Genomic DNA, 25,049 nt, shown 5'->3' with positions numbered 1-25,049 from the left:
CAGTTATCATTAGCTATAATCACTACATTGTACATTAGATCCCCACACTTATTAATCTTATATGGAAGGTTGGTACCCTTTGAGCAGCATCTTCCCATTTTCCCCACCCCCTACCCCTGGCAACTACCAGGGTCCAGTATTTTGATGTTTATGAGGATTATAATTAAGATCCAGAGCTACATTGTCCAGTGTGGTAGCTATTAGCCACATGTGGCTATTTAAATTTAAATTAACATGTGGCTATTTAAACTTAAATTAAGATTAATTGACATGAAATAAAATGACACGTAGTTCTCAGATCTTGGTTTCCAGTATCATTCTTTGATGAAAAGAACCAGGGCCCCTTGTAGAAACGGCTGGTTCTAGGGCTAGGGCGACAAATATGCTGGATAACAATGGAGCATCTTGTAGTGCCAGGAAGTAAGGAAGTGCTCAGAAAACAAACAAACGGATGTGAAGCATGTCAAAAGGACACAGAGCCAACCCGAAAGCTCCCCTAATGGCCAGAGACAACAAAAATAATGACACTGTTTTAGATTATCACCCAAAGTATAAAACAAGTATCTCTGAGTCTATAATGATATAAGTAAATGATTGGATGAAGGAATAAATGGCGGAGAAGTGACAAATCTGTGCAGAAGAATCCCAAATAATTTATGCAGATCCATTCCCCTTCAAGTAGATGACACTTAGCCTTCCCCCCTTTTGATTGTGGGCGGTGCATAGTGACTTCCTTCCAAAGAGGACAGCATGGAAAGGAAGAAGAGTCACTTCACTGTGGAGAAACCTGACAAATACTGCCTCAGCCAGGTGAGCAGGATTAACACCAGAAATGTGGTAGATCACGTTGATCCTCCGTACCCTCAACATTTGTGATGCGAACGGCACTTTACCTCCGTGTCTTCCTCCCAGAAACCTCAGTCTAATCATGAGGGAAAAAAAAAAATCAGACAAGTCCCACATTCTTCAAAATACCCAAGCAGTCCTGCTCACAACTGCCAAGGTCATCAAAAACAAGCAGAGTCGGAGAATCTGTCACAGCCAAGAGGAGATGAATAAATGTAACGCAGGATCCTGGGTGGATCCTGGAACAGAAAAGGGATGTGAGGTAGGAACTGAGGGAATCAGAATGAAATATGGACTTTAGTTAGTTAAAAAAAAATTAGCCAGAAAGATGGAGATGAAAGCAGGAGGCTTTGATGCCATCAAAAAGAGGAGGGGCTTGGACTCTGTCCTTTAAGAGAGACGAGCCATGGAAGAGGGACCAGTTGGACAACTGGTACTGGCGGCGGTGGGAGGCAAGATGGGGAGAACGCTGCCAGGGAGAAGTCTGTTGCCCAGGTCTAAGCTTATGATGAAAGGAAATGGAGAGGAAGGTCTAGTTTCAATGAATATTTAAAAGGTAGATGAGAGAAGCCTTTGATAAGCAACAAAGAGCAAATCAAATCTGTATCACAGAGTTAGTGCTTTGAAATAGAACTGTTTAAGTGTACTCAGCACACAGTAGGTCGCCATTAAGTCATAGCTGTTTATTCTCAAAAGGATTTAATTCTGCAAATCGTTCCTGAACTCCTAGGTTAGTCAGTCCACTGTTCTAGACGCCCAGGGGATAAAGATGAGCAGTCGCATGGTCTTGACCACCATCAAGAATCTTATTCTTGGGGGTTGGCCGTAGGGTCCAGTGAGTCTATTCTGCAGCTGTTTATTTAACATTTTGGTGAAATTTATTCTTCAGGATTTTATTCTCTTTGGTGCTGTTGTAAATGGGATTCTTTTCTTAATTTCTCTTCATTCTGTGGTTATTTTTATTCCCCTAATCCCTACAGCTGCTGCCAACACACACACCCACACCCACCCACCCACACACCCTTAATAACACGTACTAGGCCTTTTAACACTTCTCACTCTTCCCAGTTTGTCAGCTGTCTTGTGGAAATATGCTCTGGCCAAGATGAAATATTTAACTTAGCGGTCCTTCTTGGGCCGTATCACATTCTGTACGGCGTAAGGACTGCTGCTGGCCTGCCTGGCTCATGCAAAGAGTGAGAAGCCAGATGGGCCAGTGGGTAATGCTGATATTTTAATGGGATGTTCAGAGAGTTTTGCCTCCTTTCCCTTCTTTGAAATCATTCTTGGCAGAGAAGGTTGACCAGTTGGATCTTTGTGGCCAATCCTTTTTTTTTTTTTTTTTTTTTTTCCTCTCCAGCTTCATCTTGTCCCTTCATTTCCATGACTTGAAATGTACTGTCTTTGAATCCTGGGAATTTTGTAACAATTCATTATACATTATGCAGGGTTCTTTGTCTTCTCCCCTATTACCCAGTTGCTTAAAATGCCCTAATTTTGTTGCTAATTGACGCCTATACTTTATATTTGTAAGTAAGCACAATTTTAAAAGATGGAATGTTCCAGTGTTTCAGCAAGATGACGTTAACTGCAAACCCTTGCTTGGTGCCAGAATCGTACTTGCACATGCTCCTGGTGAGCATCCAACCACCGCGGCTGCCCGATGTTTTCACAGACCCCTCTTGGAGATGGTATTCTAGTATTCCGCTGCTTGCGTATTTGCAAGCAAGTTTCTTTTTTTTCCCTTCTGGCATAATTTATCTTTCCTTCTTACAGAAATCTCATGTACGGTGTGGTGAAGCTCATGAAGATCGTGGGGCAGCTCTCGGATAAATTTTACTACACGGATTGTCTCTTTTTCGGAGCAATTATCTCTGCCACTGACCCAGGTATTTGCAAATTTGGCCTTCACGTTATGATATTCCACTATTTAAATCTTAAAAAGTTCAGAGCAATCATTAACTTGCGTTACATTAGGGAGACTGCAGTATCAACATGGAACGGTGGAGACAGAGACCAGGAAGCGGTCTAACAGATTTAGATGGCTTTTCTAAGAAGGGCCTGCATTTCCCTTTTTTTATTATTATTATTATTATTATTATTATTATTATTATTATTATTATTATTATTATTATTATTATTATTATTATTATTATTGTAAAAAACACATAACATAAAAGTTACCATCTTAATCATTCTTAGATGTATAGTTCAGCAATACTAAGTATATTCACATTGTCGTGCAATCAATCTCCAGAATTTTTTCATCTTCCAAAATTGAAAATCTATGCCCATTAAACAGCATCTCATGTTCCCCTCCCCTCAGTCCCGGTCAACCACCATGCTATTTTCTATCTCTATGAGTTTGACTACTGTAGCTATCACGTAGAAGTGGAATCATACAGTGTTTTTCTTTTTGTGTGTGGCTTATTTCATTATTTCGTTATAATGTCCTCAAGATTCATCCATCTTGGAACATGTGTCAGAATTTCCTTCCTTTTAAATCTGAATAACATTCCATCGTATGAATATCCCGCATTTTATTTATCTATCCATTTGCCAACGAGCACTTGAGTTGCTTCCACCTGTATTACCCTTCTGTCTTGCATTTCAGAATGTCTAATTTGCTCATACTTTTTCCACTTAGACTGTCTTTTTTCTCAGTGTTGCACTTTTGCCTTCTTTCAGGAAACATATCATTTGGTTTAAATAATACCTTTGCTAAGTAGAAATATGCACCAGCGCCTGCAGTGGATGTAATTTAATTTGTAAAGTCCTTTTGTGTCATGTTCCTGCATACTGTGATGTGGTTCCTATTTGTAAATCTCTTACCTTGTATTTTTCAAGTGTTAGTTGAACCAATTCTTAAAAGTGGAATTATTATGTAACCTTCCTCCCCTGCAGCTCCAAAACAAACAAACCAAAAAGCTCTCCTCTCCAAGTTGGAACCTGTAATTAAATCAGTTCACATAAAAGAGTTACAGCTCTTCTTTTCTGTAATGCCAGCTATTGCAAGTGCATTGTAGGGAAAGGATTTATGGAGAAAGGGCTGATTCCCTGTCTTCGTGGTGCAGATGGAAAGGTCTTTTCAATGTCTCTGATGTCCTCTAAAATTCTGGGCAGTGATGATCTCTAACATAATAAGATTCCCAGCTCCCTCACTTCACAGTGCCTCTTGGGGGTCCTGTGGAGCAGTGCTACCCGGTAGACCTTCTGTGATGTTAGGTATGTCTCATAATCTGCCCAGGACTTCATGGTAGCCAGTAGGCACATGTGGCTCTTGAGCACTTGAAATGTGGGGTAGTGCAACTGAAGAACTGAATTTTAAATTTCATTTTGTGTTAAATAGTTTAAATTTCAATAGCTACTTGTGACTAGTGACCACCACATTGGATGGCACAGCTCTAGACAGTTGATGGCTCTGAAAAACGTCAATATTTCAAAAACCATTGCCCTCTCTTACCCTTGTATTTTCTTTCTTTCTTTCTTTCTTTTTTAATTCTCCCTTTTCTTTTTATTACCCTTTGACCAATATCTTCCTGTTTCATCCTCCCCCTAACCCCTGGCAACCACCATTTCACTCTCTGCTTCCGTGATTTGGACTATTTTATTTTTATTTTTGAATTTTGGGAGGAGGGGTAATTAGGTTTGTTTTTTTGTTTGTTTATGATGGAGGTACTGGGGATTGAACCCAGGACTTTGTGCATACTAAGCATGCACTCTACCACTGAGCTACACCCTCCCCCCATCCTCGTATTTTCTTTTTCTTTTTTTTTTAAACATGGATATACTATTTTATTCACATTCAAATCTCACCATCGAACACTGAGCTCAAGTATATGCTGGCCCTATGTTCAGATTTTTGAAATAAAGTTAAATGGACAGACAGCTTTAAAGGCTCAATGTATTAAATGCTGCACAATGTATTCCACGGTTAGGATAAATCCAGTTGGTGGGCTATACCTGTGTACATTTAGTAGCACAAGTATAGGGACAAGCCCTGCAATTTGAGGAAAAACCTGTTCAGAACAGAGGCCCTTGGTTGCTGAGAGAATCTCCCCTTCCCTTCAGACTGGAGACAAACCAAGGAGTCTGTCAGCATACAAACCCCACTGAATTCAGAAAAGTAGCAACAGGATCAATATTAAAGAATTAGCTCTTGCCAGTTGAAGCGCGCAGGGCTAGCTGGAGGCAGGAAGCGCTGCAGCTCAAGGCCAGGATCTGCAGATGAGAACAGCAGTCTGGAGTCAGGGTGGTTCGTACTTTCTTCAAAAGTCCCCAGTTTTCCAAACAAGTTCCTAAGATGCTTTCCCCAAACAGGGCCTCCATATTTTCTTACATGCACTCTCAGTAAGTTGCTATTGAAGACTTAGCTGGTTGGAGCACCCTGGTTTGTGAAAAGAATGTGGGCTGTGGAGTTGCAGGTGGAAGTTTGAGTTCTAGCCCCACCAGTCACTGACTAGGGGTCCGGGACACAACGTATCTCCTGTGTGGCCGTTTCCTCATTTATAAAGTAGGAAGAACGGTACCTATTTCTTAGGGCTTTTGTGAAGATTACATCAGGTAACGCACGTAAAGCCCTGAGTGTAGCATCTGCTAATTATGTCGGTCCCTCTCCACATCTGATTCAGGCAGAGATTTCTCTGTTTTCCCTGTGTGTTTTTTTTTTTAAATAAAGAAGAAGTCATCACTTAACCTAGGTATGTTTGTAAAGAGCACTTGGAAAAATAGCTTTATTATTGTAATATTATGATGTCTGTGATACCTCCAAATGTGTGTGTGTTGAGAAATGATTCTTCGTAAGTCTAAGAGAGGTGGTTAGTCTCTCTGAAAATACGTTACTAACAGTTCTCCTCTGTAACTTTATTTCTGACTTGTCACTAGTACCATCCATAAGCCAAGGGAGGTTCATGCAACATAACGATCACTGATACTGTTCTCTGAGCTATTAGTGTTGCTTCATTTAATTGGCTAGAAAAGCTTATTTTTCCAGATTATCTTTGCAACTGTTCACTTCACTGTAATGTGTCTGTGCCGCGGTAGAAGATAATGGAAGGCATTACCGTGACACCCCCTTTTTTATTTGGCCTGTGCAGATCGGCACAGTAAGGGTTTTACAGAAAAGAAAGTTCTAGAAAATGGAAACTTTACACTCCTTAAACATCAGAACATGAACTGCTTTTTCATGGAAATCTTTCTGAAATGTAGACTTGTTTTTGTAAATTAGACGTGTTTTTAACCAGCTTTTCCTAAAAAAAAAAAAAAAATCCGTTGTTTGGAAACTTGGGCCATAAAAGAAAAAACTTAAGTGCAGGGTTAGAGGGGACCAGAAGGCTGCATTGAGTTCTTGTGCCGGGTGCATCAGACACCAACTCTGGTATCAGGACATGCGGTGATACTGATGGATATGGAAGAGTAAGAGTCCTTGTCCCTGGTGACACTGTACTTGGCTCCACTCTTTGGTCTTCCCGTCGAAGGGGACACCATGTGCGTGGGGTGGTGCAGGCTGCTCTGTGACCAGGCACCCTCTTCATTTCGTGGCTATGTGTCATGGGTGCCACGTGCCATCTTTGTGGACTGCTACTTAAGTGGATCCCCAATTCGGGAGACAAGATATGTTTCCGCCCGCAGTACATTTCTGAGCAGCTACCCGGGAAAAGGAGTGGGATTCCTGCCTAAGAACCATCATGCAGCGATTCCTCTGGTTGTAATCCTGTCACTTTTACACCCCTCGAATCCCGCAGGCTAGTCACACCTTTCAAAATCTGTGATCTGTGTTACAGGGAATTCTCCTGTCGCACCACCCAGGCAGTCAGTCTTTTGCTTAGCCTTTGAGACTGAGTTCAGACCCGCCACCTGCCTAGTGATTCTTCCTTGACTGTTCCAGTTACTTGGCCCCACAGCTGTTGAGTCAGATCTGTCTCGTACATAAACATTAGTCACCGCTTAGTACCAAGTGTTCGCAAGTGCTAAGTACTCTTCTGCGCACAGATGAAGTGCTCAGGAAAAGTTAGCTGAATGAACAAATTCAGGTTCTTGATTTTGCCTGCTTCCTCTTTCGGCTGTTCTTTTAATTTTTCCCACTGCTTTTTTGACACCTGTACTGGCAGTCTTCAGTCAGTTAATTGTAATTTCCCAGTCTATGTTCAGTTGGAAACAGCTGTTGTGACCCTGATCTCTCTGATTGCAGGGGTCCAGCTGGGGGGTGGGCAGTCTGTTTACTCCCCGCCTTCAGAAGCCACTCACCCAGTCTGTCATCCCCTGTCCATCCGCTCCCCGCCCCCCTGCCCCCATCATCTTCTGCTCATCAGCACTCATCTTGCTCAGGAAGGGCATGGCAGACTGCTTGTGTGCAAGACTTCAAAGATTCTTTTCCTTCCACTTTCCCATTGGATTTGTACACAGGGGCATGCCAGTAGGAGACTGGAAGGAGGGTAGCTGGGCAGGGTCTCTGTGGGCTGACTGTGTCCCTTGATCACAGGTCGCAGCTCCTGTTGGACGACCCTCACCACACAGCACCTGGTTCTGGTGATCACTCCTTCCCTGGACCCTTTGGGCCGAGGGACAGTATGAAAGCTCCCTGTTTTCAGCCTCAAGTACTGCCTTCTCCCCTGTAGCTTTCCCATCCTCTGTGCACACTTCTGTAAATAATCCATTTATAAATGCTTCTCATGTTGCTCAGTTTGAGGGTGCTTTTTGTTTCCTGCCAGCACCCTTGCTGATAAAGTCCTGGGACCAGGTCTCCTGGGCTGCCAGCCCTGTTCTCTGTTCATTGAGGCTAGCCTCCACCAGTCTTGAGTCCCTGAGTGACGAATGTGAACAGAGGCCTCTGGTGCCAACCCCAGGGGACACAGTCTATGAGTAATAGATAAAACTCCTCTTAGGTTCAACCACTGAGATTTGGGGAAGTGTGATACTGCAGCAGAAAGCAGCCCGTTATACAGGGCCTGACTTCTCATCTCTAACTTGGGGGTGTGGCCATACTGCTCACCTAAGGCCTTTTATGAGGACTGAACGAGATTGTAAAATGTTTAGCATAGCGCCTGCTTTGTGGTAAGACCTTAAGAGTTGTTATCGTCATTGTTCATTTTTCTTCAACATTGGGTTCAAAACAAAACAGTTCTTATGTTGTATAATGATAAACTAGGGTAAAGGTTTCGTGTTAGTTGGGGTTCTTCAAAGAAACAGAACAAATGGGAGACATAGATATCTGTGTGTATATACATGGTGAGATGGGGAGGGAAAGAGAGATTGATTGATTGATTGATTGATTGATTATAAGGAGTTGGCTCATACAATTATGGAAGGTAAGAAATCCCAAGATCTGCAGTCCGAAGGCTTGAGAACCAGTAGAGCCAATGCTGTAGTTCCGAAGGCAGGCAGGCAGGCAGAGAAAGTGAATGAATTCTTCCTTACTCCACCTTTTTGTTCTAGTGAAACCTTCAACAGACTAGATGAGGCCCTTCACCGGGGAGGGGCAGCTGCTTTAGTCAGTTTCCTGATTCTAATGTGAATTTCATCCAGAACCCCACAGACACATCCACAATAATGATCGATCCAATATCTGGGCACCCCATGGCCCAGTCAGTTTGACAAGTAAAATCAACCATCATGGGTTTTATGTAAGGAGCTGCACATATCGTTCATGTAATAAATAACAGAAAATAAGAACTTTTTTTTAGCCTAATCCCCAAAGATTGTTCCTGTCATGTAACTTGATAAACGGTTTTTAAGGGTGGAAGAAAGAGATTGACCTTGTGCTTGTTACAAAGATGACCTGTTTGTCCTTTAGAAAGTACATCTGCTGGGGATGCCCCCTGTTGATGCCTGCTTAGCATCTGAGTGCTTGGAGGAGTGACTTTATTGCCTAGATTCATAATGATCTGGGGCAACCTCATGATACAGTTGCCATTTTCCAACACCATATTATTCTTTGTTTATTCTCAATAAATGAGTTAAACTTTTTGAAAAGGAAGGCGTGATGGGGGGTAGTTTTGGAATCCCCCTTAATCCCTAACATAAATAGAGAAAGCAGGATGGCAAAAGAGAAAACAGAGACTCAGCTAGCTGACAGAGGATCCCCCTGAATGCCCAGGCATCACCTGGTGGGCTCAGTCAACTAGCAGCAGTGAGACTTGGGGGTACAAGCAGCAGCTGTGCTGGAGGAAGCACAGGGAGGAGGGGCTGCTGATCATTTAGATGGTTGGGGAGCCCAGGCACTTCCCACCAGTGTTCACACTCAGAAGGAGGGGTCCCCACTGGGAGTAAAGAATTTTATGGGCATATCAGGCAACAACAGTTCATACTGGGAGGGGGTTTGACAGGCTCCAATTTGTGGCTGAGGGCAAGGAAATTGGAGGAGATGTGAGGCTGCTGGAGTGACCTGGGCCTTCAGGACTCTCAGGAAATCCCTTGCGGAAGATCTCTCTGCAAGGACAGAGCCATTCCCTAAAAATGACCTGCTAGGACCACAGACCTTGATCGGCGGGGCATTAAAAGAGAAAGAAAGCTCGAATACTGCTGGTGGTGGAGACCAGAGGGAGTAGACCTCAGAGAGGACTGGAGAGGTGGCTACACCCAGAGGCCGTATTTGTAATACTTTAATGGGAAACCAGAAGAGGGAGCTCTAGAGCCATGAAACCAGGCAAGCTCTTGTGGGTCTACCCCCTTATCCACTTCACTTCATGTGAACAGCAGAAGTGCACTGAGGTTGAACTTCACGTAAATATAAGAAAAAAATGGGGATAACGCCTCTGAATAATAAAGTTACAGATAATGGAGTCATAGTGGAAGAAGAGGGTCCCAAAGCAGAAGAAACTTCATTAAACTACAGTAGAAGCTAAAGGAAGTTAAGTCAGTGATAGAGGTTATGAAAGAACTGTCTACATCAGGATTGGAAAATTCAGAAATGAAAGGACTAAATAATAGGGTGCTATGAAAAGAGAGCTGACAGAAAGGCATGGAAAGGGTAAACCATGGAGTAAAAGAGGTATAAAGCATTAGAAAAAAATTTTAAATGGATAAAAGCAAAATGATAGTGTCAAGGAGTATACATTGGGTGATCAAACTATAAGGAAATGCAAGGAAATGATTGCTATAACATCAGGTTACTGGTTCCTTTTGAGTGAAGGAGGGGGCTTGACATTGGGATGGAATACATGGTGGGGGGTGGCTTCTGCGGGGAGCTGGCCAAGTTCCATTTCTTGAACTGGATGATGGTTACAAGAGTGGCTGACTTATAGTAACTTACTAAGCTAAGTATTTGTTTGGTTTTGTTTTCTAATTGTATCTGTTAGTAATGCCTTTGGCTGCAAATAACAGAAAAATCTGGCTAATACTAGCTTAAACAGATAGCTGTGTATCTTGGCTGACTGCCCCGAGCTGGTGCCGTCACTCCCACTGCGTACACTGAGGCATCCAGGCACTTGGTCTTTCTCGTGCCCTTCCCCTGGGTTTCAGACACACCTTAGTTGCCCCACAGAGAGGGCAACTAAGGGCACCGCGTCCAGTCTCTGCCCTCTTCCAGGCAGGAAGACATGGCACCTGCTGCACAGGAAGCTGGGGAAGTGAGTTTAGTTTTTCAAGTCCTTTTGGCAGAAACTACCAAAGCAGAAGGTAGTTGGGTGTGAGCGTTGAGAGAGAGCCCTGGCTGCATGTATGCAGCTAGAGCATGGTTCTTAACTGGGGGTGATTTTTCTTCCCCAGCAGACATTTGGCAATGTCTGGAGACATCTGTGGTTGTCAGAACCTGGCAGGGGAGAGTGTGCAGTGCTCCTGGTATCATGTGGGATGCTTCCAGGATGCTATTGATCTTACAGTGCGCAGGACAGCCCCCACGGCGAAGAGTTATCTGGCCCCCAAATGTCAGTAGAACCCAAGTAGAGAAACTCCAAAACCCTTTCAGGGGGTCCAGAGAGTCAAGACTGATTGAATCACTATAGTAATACACTATTGGTCTTTTTCACCTTCATTCTTTCGCAAGTGTACAGTGGAGTGGCGTTTTCCAGGGGCTACATGACATGCGATATTGACTCTCTGTTGAGCGAATGCAGAAACAGATCTGAGAACCATCTGTCTTCTATTACTTCAGATGGTAAAGAGATTTGAGAAAATGTAAAACAATGGTTCTCTTCTCACTAATTTTTTTTGTTTGTTTTGGAAAATATAATTATTTCTCATTAAAAATACGTTAACATATAATGGGTTTAGTAGTAGTTTTAAATGAAGAAATCTTTACATTTTTGTTTTATTCCATACAGTAAATATTGATAGCTGTAGCCCATAAAACCAAAGCTTTATGGAGGGCATTGAAATTTTTTACAGGTGTAAAGGAGTTGAGACCCAAAGTATGACCACTGGTCTGGAGAATAGCTGATTTTTTAAATGTCTATGAAATATGAAAACTGTGAGAAGTGTAATTATGTATAGTCTGTCATAAGTGAAGGGCTTCCGTTATTTCACAAACCTTTATTGAAACCTTCTCTCTGCCCCAACTCTATGCTGGGATCTGGGGGCACAGTGATCAATAAAATAGAGTTTCTGTCTTCAAGGAGATGTCAAGTCACATTAATTGTGATTACTTTTTAAGTTCTGTAATAGGGGTATTTTCAAAGTGTGATGGGATTACAGTGGAAAGCACAGTGTTAACAGAATTGAACATCATGTTACACCTTGTTCAGATGAGAAAGATGGCCGTTTTCATTTCTGCCATAGACGGACAGCCCATTTTTGACTCCCTGAGTGTCTCCCAAACCCCTCGTCCCGCCAAAGATAAGAAGTGCTTCTATAAATTTGTCATCAGTGGCTTGAAGTCAGAAACTGCAACTAATTTCTATGCTTTTGGCCCCTGTTGTAGTGACCGTACTGGCGATATTCAATGAACTGCATGCAGACGTGGACCTTTACGCTCTTCTGTTTGGAGAAAGCGTCCTAAATGATGCTGTTGCCATTGTGCTGTCCTCGTAAGTGACAATCTCTCTGCCTGGGGAAAGAGCCTGTGGCCTCCTGGATGCTCTGGGCGAAAATCAGAGACCCATCTTAAAAGCGTTGAATTTTGAATGGGGTGTTTTTCTGAATGAGGTTGATTGACTTTGTTGGAAAGTTACGTTGCTTTGTCTAGTCGGCCGCGATCTGAAAGCTGAAACCAGCATAACATGGTGACTGCAGATCCAGTGAAATGAATATACCTTGGAGAGCGCTCGGCAGAGTGTAGATACCTATGTTTGTTGGTGTATTTAGGTACCGTGGTGTAAAACTGGCCCAGCATCTTTTAACTCTCTCTTTTTAAACTCCAGGTCTATTGTTGCCTACCAGCCAGCTGGGCTGAACACTCACGCCTTTGATGCTGCTGCCTTTTTTAAGTCAGTTGGCATTTTCCTGGGTATATTTAGTGGTTCTTTCACCATGGGAGCTGTGACTGGTGTTGTGACTGCTCTAATATCCTTTTTGAGGCTTCCACCCCTGCCCGAGTATGCTGATGTGGCATTACACTTGTGGAAAGAAAGTTCTCAATTCTTCCTTTCAGAAGTGAATCTTATGTTAATTGTTCCACTGGGGGTGGGGAGCTCCTGAAATGTCACCCTCTGGTGGGACATGACCGTCGATGACCTAGCTAAGAGACTGAGAAAATGTTTGAGAGTGTAACTCTCAGCTATGTCCTCACCTTTGGATTTTCTCTCCTTCCTTCTATGAACCAGTTGGAGATGGGAGCTCAGGGGGAGCATCTGTTTTAAGGGGTAAGGGAGGGCAAAGAGAGTGGAAGAGCCAGGAGGAGGCTGGGAATCCGGGACCACCTCTCAGCGGGCTGGGAGGAAGCAGGCTGTGAAGTACTTTAACCCCAGCCTTGCTACAGCTGTCCGCTGTTCTGGGCCATCCGGGGCTACCATGGCCGTAACTAGCCGCGGACCATCTGTAGGAGTTACAGCAAGGTGGCCTTCTTTAAGTGAAGGACTGTACAATATTTAGTTAAAAACCAACCAACCAACCAACATAAAAGCAAAGTGTGGAGTGAGCAGGCAACCCTTCCACAGGTGTGCTGAGTGCTTCATCTGATCTTTTTGCAGTGGCCTTTAGATCACCGCTGTCCAAAACAGATGTAGTTCGAGACCCAGATAGGAGCCACAGCATTTCAGCCTGCAATCAATATACAAATTATTAACAAAGCTTATTATACAAATTATTAATGAGATGCTGTGCATTCAGTTTTGGTCCTAAATCTTTGAAACGTGGTGTGTCTTTTGCTCTCATAGCACGTCTCAGTTCAGACTAGCCACATTAGCAGTGTTCGGTAGCCACGTGTGGCTAGCTGCTACCATGCCGAACTACACAGATTTAGACTGCTTTCTTCATAAAGGCCCTTGTGATGCCCTGGGGAGTCATATTGCTGAGTGAAACCGCTCATGAGGTGATTCCATGCTGGCCCACCGTGGAATGGCAGTGTTAGGATGGGTCCCAAAGGTGACACCGGCACCTTGTAGTTGCCCTTTGGTTGCGCATTTCTTCCTTCCCTCCTTTCTTTCTCATGCATTCATTAGGCACCTGCTGTGGACTCAGGCCTTAGTAGCGTGCAGGGGTCAGAGTCTTACCGCCTGGACTTCCCGGGCCTGCCCGAGGCGCTCCCAGTGCTGCCAGAGTTAACCTGCCAATCACACCTTCGGCCTCGACTGTGCCTCTCAGGCCTGTGGGCGCCGCAGGGAGCACAGAAAGCCCACTCCCAATTGCTTTAGGAAGCTGAATTTTCAAAACCAGCTGTGTTGAGGCAAAATTCACACACCGTACAATTCACCCATTTGCAGTATACAATTCAATGGTTTTTGGTATATTACATTATTATTTTTTTTAATTGTGGTAAAATATCTATAACGTAAAATTTGCCATTTTAACCATTCTAAGTGCACAATTCAGTGGCACTGGGTACATTCACAGTGTTGTGTAACCATCCGCACTGTCTAGTTCCAGGGCCTTTTTCATCATCCCCAACAGAAGCTATGTTCTCCTGCCTCACGCCTCCTCCCCATCCTTGGTAACCTCTGTTCTACCAGAAAGCTTCATTTTCTTTGCTTTAAAAACCCAGCAGCGGCCTTTGGGGCCGCAGAGGAAGAGGCGAGGGGAAAGCCCGAGGGCGGGGGTCCCGGGCTCACAGAGCGGGGTTCTCCGCTCGAGCCTGATGCTTGTTGCTGGAGCCAGTTCCTTGACGGGGCGGACGTGACCAAATTCACCAAGCTGCACTGCTTCCCCCTGCTGGAGACCGCGCTCTTCTTCCTGATGTCCTGGAGCACGTTCCTCTTGGCAGAAGCCTGTGGGTTTACAGGTGCGTTTCCCCACACTGTGTGGGAGCTGCGAGGTGGGAAGGGGGAGCTCTGGAGGGCAGGGAAGAATTCTTAAACAGCAGCTGCCCTGAGTTGATCAACCGCTCACAGAGGGTCCACAGCGAGGACTGCTGAGCAAGGCTGGTGTCCTGTCTTATGAATTACTGAGTTTCCCAAAGCTCCATCTTTTCCGAGGCTAAACTTGATTGTTTGAAACTCAGTTATATCTGTGAGTTCTCATCCTAACTATAAGTAGATGTTCCGCTGCGGAAGTCACTGAATACATTAATACCTTGTTTGCATCCTTCCCTGGATTGCTGCATTGTTTTACAAACAGTAGCAATAGCAAGCAAAACGTGTATCCTTTTAAAGGTAATTTGGCATCTACTCAGATGAGTGTGAGCACGATTTTTTCCTTCTTTTGTCTCCGGTCTGTTTAATCATTGCTTTTCAAGACCATGTTTTTAATGGTCCCAGCTTCATAGATGGTTAGTGTGAGGGATCATGTGGCTTTAGTTCTTCATATTCTCTCATTTTAAAAAAAATAGCTGATTTTTTTCCATTAGAAAACTCAAGTACAATTACTGTCCATAATCCAGGTGATTAGGAAGTCCTTTGATCATCTTTTCAGAATACTGCAGCATATTTTTGTATGCAGCATTAGAAAATGTCCCACCTCGTTTACAACTTGATAATTATCTGTAGATATATAGGAAAAGTCCCAAGTGTATTAACTGTCTTGCAGAGCAAAATAGTCACCATTAAGAGCAGAAATCTAGACGACCAGGGCTTGGATGAGTGGACTAGCACTCTGGATCCATTTTGTCTGAAGCCCTGGACCAAGCCCAAACATAAAGCATTGGTCTGAAATTAAATTCAATCATTCAGTGGACAGAGGAATATGACAAAAGTGTGTGACGGGCATACACTGCACAACTCTGGGAGAATGAACACCAAATGCCACATAGAGACGGTCAGTTCAGTTGGAATTTAAAAGAGGGGAGAGAATTGCCCTTAAAACTGGAGCAAGGCGGGAAATCTGGGGCCTTGGCTTTGAAGGAGGGCAGGGTTGGGAGGAAGGAAAGGTTAACATGAGAAGTGGAGGCAGAGGGAACTTTCAGTGATAGGAAAGTTTCAAAAATATTCGGGAAGTTGGCTCTGCTGGGCTTGCCTACCTGAACTTTGTGTTTCGGGGGAGATTTTTCCTGCAGCTTTTTCTCTCCCATGGATTTTTGTTTTTAAACTCTTCCTGCCAGGCGTGGTAGCTGTGCTTTTCTGTGGAATCACACAGGCTCATTACACCTACAACAATCTGTCGGTGGAATCAAGAAGTCGAACAAAGCAGGTGAGCGAGCGCCCTGGCCCCTCACAAGGGACCTGCAGATACAAGGGAGGGACCTGCGGGGTTGACAGCTTCCTCTTCCCTTTCTGTACAGCTCTTTGAGGTGCTACACTTCCTGGCAGAGAACTTCATCTTCTCCTACATGGGCCTGGCGCTGTTTACCTTCCAGAAGCACGTTTTCAGCCCTGTTTTCATCATTGGAGCTTTTGTATCCTTTTCTGGTCCCACTACTTTCTGCACGGGAAGACGACCGCGGCTGGGGAAGCTACAACAGTAATTCCTGGTCTGGCGGGGAGGTGACTGAGCCAGCGCTGGTTCCTGGGGGTTTTATGCCGAGAAAAAAGAAAGGCTTCAGTGGTCAGTGTATAAAGCTGAACGTCTTTGATTTCAAGGACGGGTGTTGATTCTCAGGCTGCCCTTTCCGCATTTTGTGTGTCAGGCGGCCTTTCTGTTACACCGGTGGTTGGCAGGTGGTAGTTTGTTTTGGAAAGCCCCCTTCCTGGCAGATCTGAAAATCGGCGACCCGTGACAGTCCCCAGAAGTGTTTTGTTTCTCACTGTCAGTCCAGGAGGCTCCCCATCTGGCAGAACTGAGTCGTGTCCCTCAGGGAAGGAAGGGAAGATACAACGGAAAAATACATGGTTCCTTGATTTAGTCCCATCATGAGCACAGTTTTGGAAAGAGAGGCCCAGAGAACTCTTCTGAGCCGTGGAACTCAGTTCCGCTCAGCCTGGGTGTCCAAATCCTGAGCAGGAGTCCACTCTGGCTGGCTGGTCCCTCGTGCCTTCTCTTCTTTCGTTTATTGTGTAGGGGTAACTGACACCCACTGAACAGCTAGAGAGGGTAGCAGGCCCCACCAGAATCCTGCCAATTTGAGTGCTCTCTGCTTCACCTGGGTCTCATTTTTTTAGATTTACACACGCTACAGACTGAGAGCTCAAGATCTGGGAGATCAGTGTTTTTATTCTTAGGGGAGACCTGGCGTGTCATTTGATTGGCATCCTGAGCACGGCATCCTCTGAGAGGTAGTGAGCGCGCAGCCCTCGGGTACAGCTGCGGGCCTCGTTCAGGGCTGAGCCGGGGCCTCTGTGAGTCCTGAAGGCTGCTTCCAACTTGAGGACTTTTGCATGGCTCCTGGGATAGGAGGTTATAAGCATGACCTGTTTCCTGCTATTAAGAGCAAAACAAAACAACAGACAAAAAAAAAGAGAGAGAGAGAGACAGAGATTAAAGAAGAAAAGTAGGATTTTATCCTGGAGAAGGCAAGAGGAGAGCCCCTCCCTCGCTTCTGTCTGGAACAGCTGCAGCTCCGGCAGCTGGTGCTTTGCTGAAACGGAAGCTCCCTGTTCCTCTGGCTCCCACGCTGGTTTCCTCTGTGAGCAGGGCAGTGTGCATCTCTCTGCGGGGCTCTGTTCTAAACTCAGCAAGTGACGAATGACCCGTTTCCCTGAATTCTTTGCTTTCCACAGCAAGAGTTCCTCTTCCACACTCCTCCTCTTCCATCTTCTCCAAAACACACGTTAGCCTCTTAGGTAGAGAAATCTCCCCAGGTTGGTTCTTGCGAGGAATATGAATGTGTCTTTGTGGAATGAAGACTGTAACTTTCCTCGCCTCTTTGTGGGATCTTCCTGGTCATTCAAACCCCCTGGTGTTTACTTCCAGCCGAAGCTTACGAGCTTACCCAGCAAACTCTCTCTTTTTAGTTTGACTCGGGTTAGTGATTTTTTTTCTTCTTGTGATATTTTTTTTTCCTTCCAATAGAGCCCAACATGCTCTTTGCTCACCTTAACTCCCCACCCCAGCCATGGTACCTTAGCTTATCTCTGGACTCATTTTTAGCCAGATTGGAGACCTGGTCCATATCAGTTTGATCCAATGAAGAAGTTACAACAATGTGTTTAATAGGCTAGACATGATCTCTGTGAGCCAGGATGCTGGGCAAGGTGGCCAGTTGAATCCCTCTTGCTGTTGAGACTTGTGTGGAGGGAAATGAGACAGCCTGCCTTCCCTGAGCAACTCTCCCGATCCTAACAGGGCGCCGTTCCTCAAAGTCTCTGCTAGGAGGTTGTGTGAAAGTGCCATTCTGGAAACCCGTTGGGCCCTTAACCTCCACCCGGTGGCCAGGTTGCCATCTTCCTGGGCAGAGCTGCACATATCTACCCGCTCTCCTTCTTCCTCAACTTGGGCAGAAGGCATAAGATTGGCTGGAATTTTCAACACATGATGATGTTTTCAGGTAAAAAAAAAAAAATTAATGTAAATAAAATGAATTTTTTTTCAGCAGCCAGTGTAAGTACGATTAAAATATAATCGATGAGGTTCACAGAAAGACAGAAATTCAAATTTCTGGTTATTTGGTATCCCCTGCAGTGCAGAGGAGACAGATAGACATGTTAAGTGAAGTCAATGTTGATTTTGCAAACCATACTTCAAAATGTGAACATTTTCCCCAAAATAGTTGCATCTTTGTTTTTTTCTCTACCACCCAAGGGACCTGGAGGTATATAAGTATTTAAAGTGCTTGATTGTTTTCTAGTAGATGTTCATAACGTTTAATCTTCCAGAAGGGCCTCAGATCTAAAATTAGAAGGAAGATAGGTCATTAATGAGAAAGAGCAGAGGCCAAGTGCTTAAACACCTCCCAGCTTCAATAGCCTCTCCTAAAATAATGAAATGGGAATAATTAATTGAGGCCCCCTCCTAGCTGTAGCTTTCTCTGGAGTACAAGAAATAAATTATACTCACATTAGCAAGATGAACCCCAAAGCAGAAGATAACAGCTGTGATAGTTCTGCTTGATTTACACCGTCTCCCAGATGCTCCCTCTTCACCACATTGCTGAGAAGTGTGGAGAAGCCACCGAGGGGATAAGGGACAATAAAGAAATATGTGGAGGTAAAGAAAGGAGAGAGCACTTGGTGTGAATAGATGGTGCAGTGAGGGTGGTAGCCGTCAGACTTTATAGATGAGACCGAAGTAAGAGCATCTCTGCAGAGCAGGGGGAGGAGATGGTGGGGCGAAAGGCCACTGTGACCCTTAAAGGTGCCTCTGCCCTGTGAGGGGGAGGGGGCGGGGCTGTACAAGAGACAGTGAGTAGCAGCCCTTTGCTGCCACAAAGTAGTTCTTGGAGGCCTCAGAGAGTCATAGTGAAATCACACCAACAGTCACTGCTCAGCAAAGCCGTTGCTTTGGCTGGTACTCGCGTCTGCTCTGAAGCCCACTGCCTGCCCAAATGATTTCCTTTCGCTCTGACACACGATTGTGGAGTGTCTCCTTTATAGAAGCCACACTTCTAGGTTGTGGAGGATACAGAAACCAGCCTCCTTCAAGGAACTCACAGTCCGCTGCTGGGAGGCAGGTGTACAAAGAGGGTGGTGAGTTGCACAAAAGAGTTGAGGCATAAGCGTGGAGGAGATGAGAACCCCGGGCCGTCTTGGCCGAGGGGGAAGCCTTCGAACTGGGCTTGCATGCAGTGGCGTTTCAGGATGCAGCAGGTTGCAAGGGCAGGACAACGTGCAGAGCAAGGGTTAGGTTGGAAAGGGAAATCGCCTGTGGACGGGTGCGAACCTTCAGGTTGCACCTGAATCACCTGTTGGGCAGATTGCTGGGCCCCACCTCCGGAGTGTGATTCTGAGGGTCCAGGGTGGACCCTGAGAATTGGCATCTCTAGGGTGTTCTTGGCAGCAGCCGCTGCTGCTGGTCATGGTGGTTTGAGGACCGCACGTTGAGATCTAGACCACGGAGACGCTCCAATACCAGGCCAAAGAGTTTGGGCTTTTACTGAAGAGCAGCTGGGAAACATTAGAGGTTTCTGAGGAGGGCAGTGACAGATGAGATCTCTCCTGCATATTAGGGAAATGCCAAAGAAAAAGAGAACGTTGAATTGGAGAGAACTCAGCCACCTAGATAAACTTAGTGTGTTCATTACCTTCTGTACTAAAAGACCAAGAAGTAGGCAGTGCTGTTAAGAGACACTTCCCATCAAAATTATTGTCTGCTGGGAGAAATCCGGCTATCGAAAGGAACTCATTCTTCAAGGCTATGAAAGAAATACCTGAAGTTTCATTTTCATGTTGCTTACAGTGTTTAATGTTTACCTAATAAAAATGCAGCACACATTGTCTCTCTCCGACCCTCAAGTTTTCTTCTTTGAGACAACGTCCATTTAAAGGCTTAACTATTAAGTGATGACACAGCTGTCTGTAGGGTAACCTAGATGTGAATCAGCACTTCACTCAGACAAATTAATAGAGAACATTAACTTTGCTGTTTTTTAATGTAACTGTTGTTGAGCCACTCTTCTTTAGTGAATTGTAGTGAAGTTCTGAGATTAGTGGAACTGTGAAATTGTTGGGAAAGGTGGGAAAATATACAGATACTGGGTATAATTTTCCATTCTCCTAATATACACACTCAGTCTTATCCAGGGTGAATAGGAATTGACACTAGATAGCTTTTAAAGACCATGGATTCAGCCTTTACTATTTTCTTCTTTTTTTATTGAAGTACTGTCAGTTACAGTGTGTCAATTACAGTGTGTCACTTTCTGGTGTACAGCACAATGTCCCAGTCATGCATATACATACATATATTCATTTTCATTTTTTTTAAATTAAAGGTTGTTAAAAGATATTGAACATAGTTCCCTGTGCTATACAGAAGAAACTTCTGAAATTTATTTTTATATATAGTGGCTAACAATTGTAAGGGATACATTTGGGAGTTTGAGATTTACATATGTCAGCCTTTACTATTGAACAAATTATGAGCATGGTACTGAGAAAGAACAAAAGAGCTTACAAAGAGAAACTCGAAAACATAAAAATGGGGGTGCTTAATCTTAACACCCATTAACATAGGTCAGGGGTCAGCAAATACAGCTCCTGGGCCAAATTTGGTTGCCTGTTTTCATCCACCCCATGGGCTAAGAATGGCTTTTACAGATGAATATTTTACAATCTAGTTGGTGACAGGGGACACTAACTTTGGAGCCCAGTTAACTGAAATATCCCACCACCAGACTTCCATTCTCTTCACTAGTAGACCTGAATTGCAACAAATTGAACTCATTACTGATTATTATAACTATTTGTTACACTTCTATATAGTATTATAATAGGTGCTAATCAATTAAATTATAGTACTTATACTCTTGCTTTTGGTCAATCAAATTTTGTGGAAATTTGATTTCTCTCTTTGACGCAAGTACCAACATAATATCCTTGATTTTTTCCTCTTGGCCCACAGAGCCTAAATATTTAGTGTCTGACCCTTTATGGAAAACATCACCAAGCCCTGACATAGATCAGGTTATATTGTTGCTTCTCTGCCTGGGTTTGCTAAGGAAACGCTGAGCTGTTTTGTGGTTCATGATGCATGAACCACAAATGTGCATTTGACATATTATACTTAGCCTATTTCTTAAGTTTCTAATGACTGTATAATACTTGGGTAGTGTTTGCATCTCTTCTTATTGATATTTCTTATTTCATGTGACTAGCGGGAGAATTATTTCAGTAATAAAAGAGCATTACTAGTCTGAAATGCGCTGTACAGAGCAGTGCAGTGTTTTCCTTGTTGCATTTGGGCATTCTGCAAAAGGAATCTTCAAATGGGAGGAAACCCCATTCCTGAAAGTTCTTCTTTCTGAATAAAGCAACTCGACTCTCAAGGCAGAAGCAGATACAGTTTATCAGCCCTGAGAGGCAGCAAGAGGATTTGAGGACACCTTGTCATTTGTCCTTATGACAGGAGATCTTCCTCTCTGGTCCCCGCAGGCCTCAGGGGAGCGATGGCATTTGCCCTGGCCATCCGAGACACGGCATCCTACGCGCGCCAAATGATGTTCACGACCACCCTCCTCATCGTCTTCTTCACTGTCTGGATCATTGGTGGAGGCACGACGCCCATGCTGTCATGGCTTGACATAAGGTCGGTTTGAAACCCAGCCCAGTTTTGTGTCTAACTATGCTCTCCGTCCATGCAGGGGGAGCTACGTACAGCTTAGTGCATGGAGGGCTTTTATAGTTTATTGTTCTGTTTGGGGAGGGATTAAAAATAAAAAAAACAATAAATAAAAATTCAGAGGATGGAATTTTCCACGAGGAAAAAATGTCATTAAAATGTTTGTTGGTACAAAAACACAAGGAGTTAGAAACACCTGGACCTCACTAGAGCAGCGACTTTGGGGGCAAGAATTCCAAACGTCTTAGAAGCTGCAGGAGAGAGAGTAAATATAGCTGCTGGCAACATCTGGCATTTCATTTCACATTCCTTTGAAATCAAAGCTAAGGACTTCCAGAATAAGCTCATCAGCCAGAAATAAAGGGAGACAGAGTTTTGGTTTAGGAGGAAACTGTTTGCTGTGTCTTCTGTGCTGGGGTGCACAGAAGAGGTGACATTTCCTGCATAACCCTCATTTCTTGCAGCCTCACGGACGTCTCCTGCCTGTGGTTTTGCAGCTGTGTCAGGATGGAGGGGCATTGACTTGAGTTTGAATTTTTTTTTAAAGCATTTGAATTCCAAACTGTGCTTGGGAGCCCCAGCACCTTACAGTAAAGGGGACATTGGAACAGGACCCACAGCCTAAGTCTGACCCTGATTTAAGACAAGCTCCTGGTGTCTTTGAGCCTCAGTACCCCTCCACATTGAATGAAAGCGTGCGGTCAGATTTCCTCCAGGTCCCTGCAGCTCTAAGTGTGTGCTCTGCATTGCTGGAAGCACTCTCACCACCCGCTCAGTTTCAGATCTGCAGAGGGTGAACGTGATGGGAATGAGAAGGCACTGGGGTGGCGCAGAGGTGTGAAGAATTCTCAGAAAAGCCACAAGATGGCAGTGTTTTTTTCTTTCTCTGCTGGCTGTTAGTTTGTATTCCCTTCTCTAGAATATAGGATGCGCGGGGCTGACAGCAGCAGAGCACACCCAGCTTGGAGGAAAGCAAACCTGCAAGGATCTCACAGTCATCCTCAGGGTCAGGGAGGAAACTGGGATTTGAGAACATAGTCTCCTCGCTCTGGAACTCTTGTATGGATGGAAGGCAGGGATTCCTGGGTGTGGCCACTGCCAGCCGCACCATTTCAGGTCTAGTGTGTCTCAGATCTGGGTGGGTCTGCAGAACTGGTCAGTAACAGTCATATGAGAGCTAACATTTGTGCTACAGACGTTGCTTGAGATGCCAACGTGTATATTAAGAAACTCCTCACGGCATTCCTCGAAGGGAACTACTAAATCTTCATTTTAGAGTTGAGGAAACTGAGGCACAGAGGAATAACTTGCCCAAGGTCACAAAACTTTAAGCAGATGAGCTGGGATTTGAATCCAGGCAGTCTTGCCAAAGAGTCCACACCCTTAGCTACTGTGCTGTGCTTGCCCATAGAAAGGCTTGCTGTGTTAGGGATTGTTTCGATGTTGTAAAATTTGGGATGATTAAAATTTCAGTTTCCTGGCCCAAATCTCAAGAGTCGTATTAAGGAAAATAACTCATCTGTGGAAATAGAAACCTGAAAAAGAAAATTGACAAAGTTCGGCTTTAAACTTGAGACCTAAGATGGTATCATCTGTGTTGGCTGTAGCAGAATAAGAGCAAGAAAGGAGGTTTACCCTGCACCCAGTTGAGAATCCCTACCTTTGCTACCCTCTCTGAGATGCCTGCCTAATCTTACTGGGTCTGATCACCCTAGATGCCCAAAGCCTGGTTAAATCATGTTTGTTCCTCATGCTATTTCCTAAGCCCTTGCCTGACACCTCTCAACATATACGGGACCAAATGACTTTCCACCAAGAGTGGAGAGTTGACTTGTGACATTTTGCACTTCTCACAACACTTTTCAGAAAGTGGGCCATCGAATAGTCCTACCTGGAGTTGAGAGCATGGGCCGCTTTCCCTGATACATACAAGCTGTATATGTACAAATATGATACTTGGGTTGTTGTGAAAATGTGAATGTAACATACAGACAGCACTTAGAACATAATAGCGCGTACCGAGGGGGTCAGGAAATAATTGATCCAGTTCCTCCACCTCCTTGTCAGCATTTGGTGTTGTCACTTTTTTCTTTTAGCCATTCTGATAGGTATGTGGAGAGACCTCACTGTGGTCTGAATTTACATTCTTCTCATGGCTAATGATGTTGAACATTGCTTCATGTACTTATTTGCCATTCATGTATCTTCTTCGGTGAAATATCTGTTCAAGTCTTTGTCCATTTTCTAATTGGTTGATTGTTTTTCAGTTGAGTTTTGAAAGTTCTGTATTTGTTCTAGACACCAGTGTGTTGTCAGGTTTGTGGTTTGTAAATATTTTCTCCTCGTCTGTAGCTCGTCTTTTAGTTCTTTTAACAGACTCTGTCATAGAGTAGAAGTTTTCACTTTGATGAAGTGCAATTTCTTTTTTTGTTTTTAACGCATCATGCTTTTTGGTGTCACGTCTAAGAACTCTTCATCAAGCCTAGGTCCCAAAGATTTTCTTCTATGTTATCTTCTAAATTTTTTTTTCAGTTTTTTTTTTTTGCTTTACATTTAAATCTGTCATCTATTTTGAGTTAATTTTTGTATTAGACATGCAGTTTAGGTCAAGGTTTTATTTTACTTGTCTTTAGCTATCCAGTTGTTTCAGCATAATTTGTTAGAAAGGCTATCCTTATTCTATCGAATTACTTTTGCTCTTTTGCCAGAAATCAGTTGGCTGTATGCGTGCGGGTCTGTTTCTGTTCTGCTCCACTGATTTATGTGTCTGTCCCTCCACCAGTACCATTACTGGTTTGACAGCTGCAGTTGTATAATAACCCTTAGCATCGGGGGGGGCAGCTCCTCCCACTTTCTTCTTCTTTTTCAAAATTGTCATAGCTATCTAGTTCCTTTCCATATATATTTTAGGATAAGCTTGTCTACATATTTTTTTTAAAAAACCGTAATGGGATTATTGTAGGAATTGTGTTAAACCTGTGTATCAGTTTGGGGAGAATTGACATCTTTACCCGGTTGAATTTTCCAGTTCATAAACACGGCATGTTTCTCCATTTGTTTAGATCTCCTTTGATTTATCAGTATTTTATAGTTATCAGCATACACTGCCTGTACCTGTTTTGTGAGATTTACATCTAACTATTTCTTCTTTTTGAGCAATTTTAAATGTTATCCTATCTTCAGTTTCAGTTTCCATGTAGTCATTGCTAGGGTATAGAAATACAGTTGGTTTTTGTATATTGGTTTTTTATCCTGCGACCTTGCCAAATTCACTTCTTAGTTCTAGGAAGGTTTGTTTTTTTGGTTTTGTTTTTATATAGTCTTTTGAGATTTTCTATGTAGACCATCAAGTCATTTGCAAATAGACACTGTTTTATTTTTTTCCTTTCCAACCAGTGTGACTTTTATTTGATTTTCTTGGCTCTGGCCGGGAGTATCAGTGCTATGTTGAATAAGAGTGATGTGAACAGATATCCTTGCTTTGTTCCTGATCTTAAGGGAAAAGCATTCAGTCCTTCACCAATAAGTGTGTTGTCAGCTGTAGGGTTTTTGTAGATGTTCATCATCAAGTTGAGGAAGTTCCCATCTAT

General features: G+C 43.8%; 1 protein-coding gene across 2 annotated transcripts in view; it reads left to right on the top strand.

Moving 5' to 3' along the window:
- SLC9A7 (solute carrier family 9 member A7) overlaps positions 1–25,049 on the top strand; it is a 127,566-nt gene that overhangs the window by 68,682 nt on the left and 33,835 nt on the right. For both annotated transcript variants that reach the window (XM_010968061.3, XM_045505129.2), the window contains exons 5-12: positions 2,623–2,735; positions 11,702–11,807; positions 12,141–12,282; positions 14,050–14,155; positions 15,410–15,498; positions 15,590–15,703; positions 17,620–17,731; positions 21,273–21,426. In XM_010968061.3, the coding sequence (XP_010966363.2) occupies positions 2,623–2,735; positions 11,702–11,807; positions 12,141–12,282; positions 14,050–14,155; positions 15,410–15,498; positions 15,590–15,703; positions 17,620–17,731; positions 21,273–21,426 (936 nt within the window). The remainder of the gene's footprint in view (positions 1–2,622; positions 2,736–11,701; positions 11,808–12,140; positions 12,283–14,049; positions 14,156–15,409; positions 15,499–15,589; positions 15,704–17,619; positions 17,732–21,272; positions 21,427–25,049) is intronic.

This window comes from Camelus bactrianus, chromosome X (assembly GCF_048773025.1).
Source record: "Camelus bactrianus isolate YW-2024 breed Bactrian camel chromosome X, ASM4877302v1, whole genome shotgun sequence".
In the NCBI taxonomy this organism is placed as follows: domain Eukaryota; kingdom Metazoa; phylum Chordata; class Mammalia; order Artiodactyla; family Camelidae; genus Camelus; species Camelus bactrianus.
The sequence above is the reverse complement of the archived record's forward strand: the minus strand, read 5'-3'. Positions and strand labels throughout refer to the sequence as shown.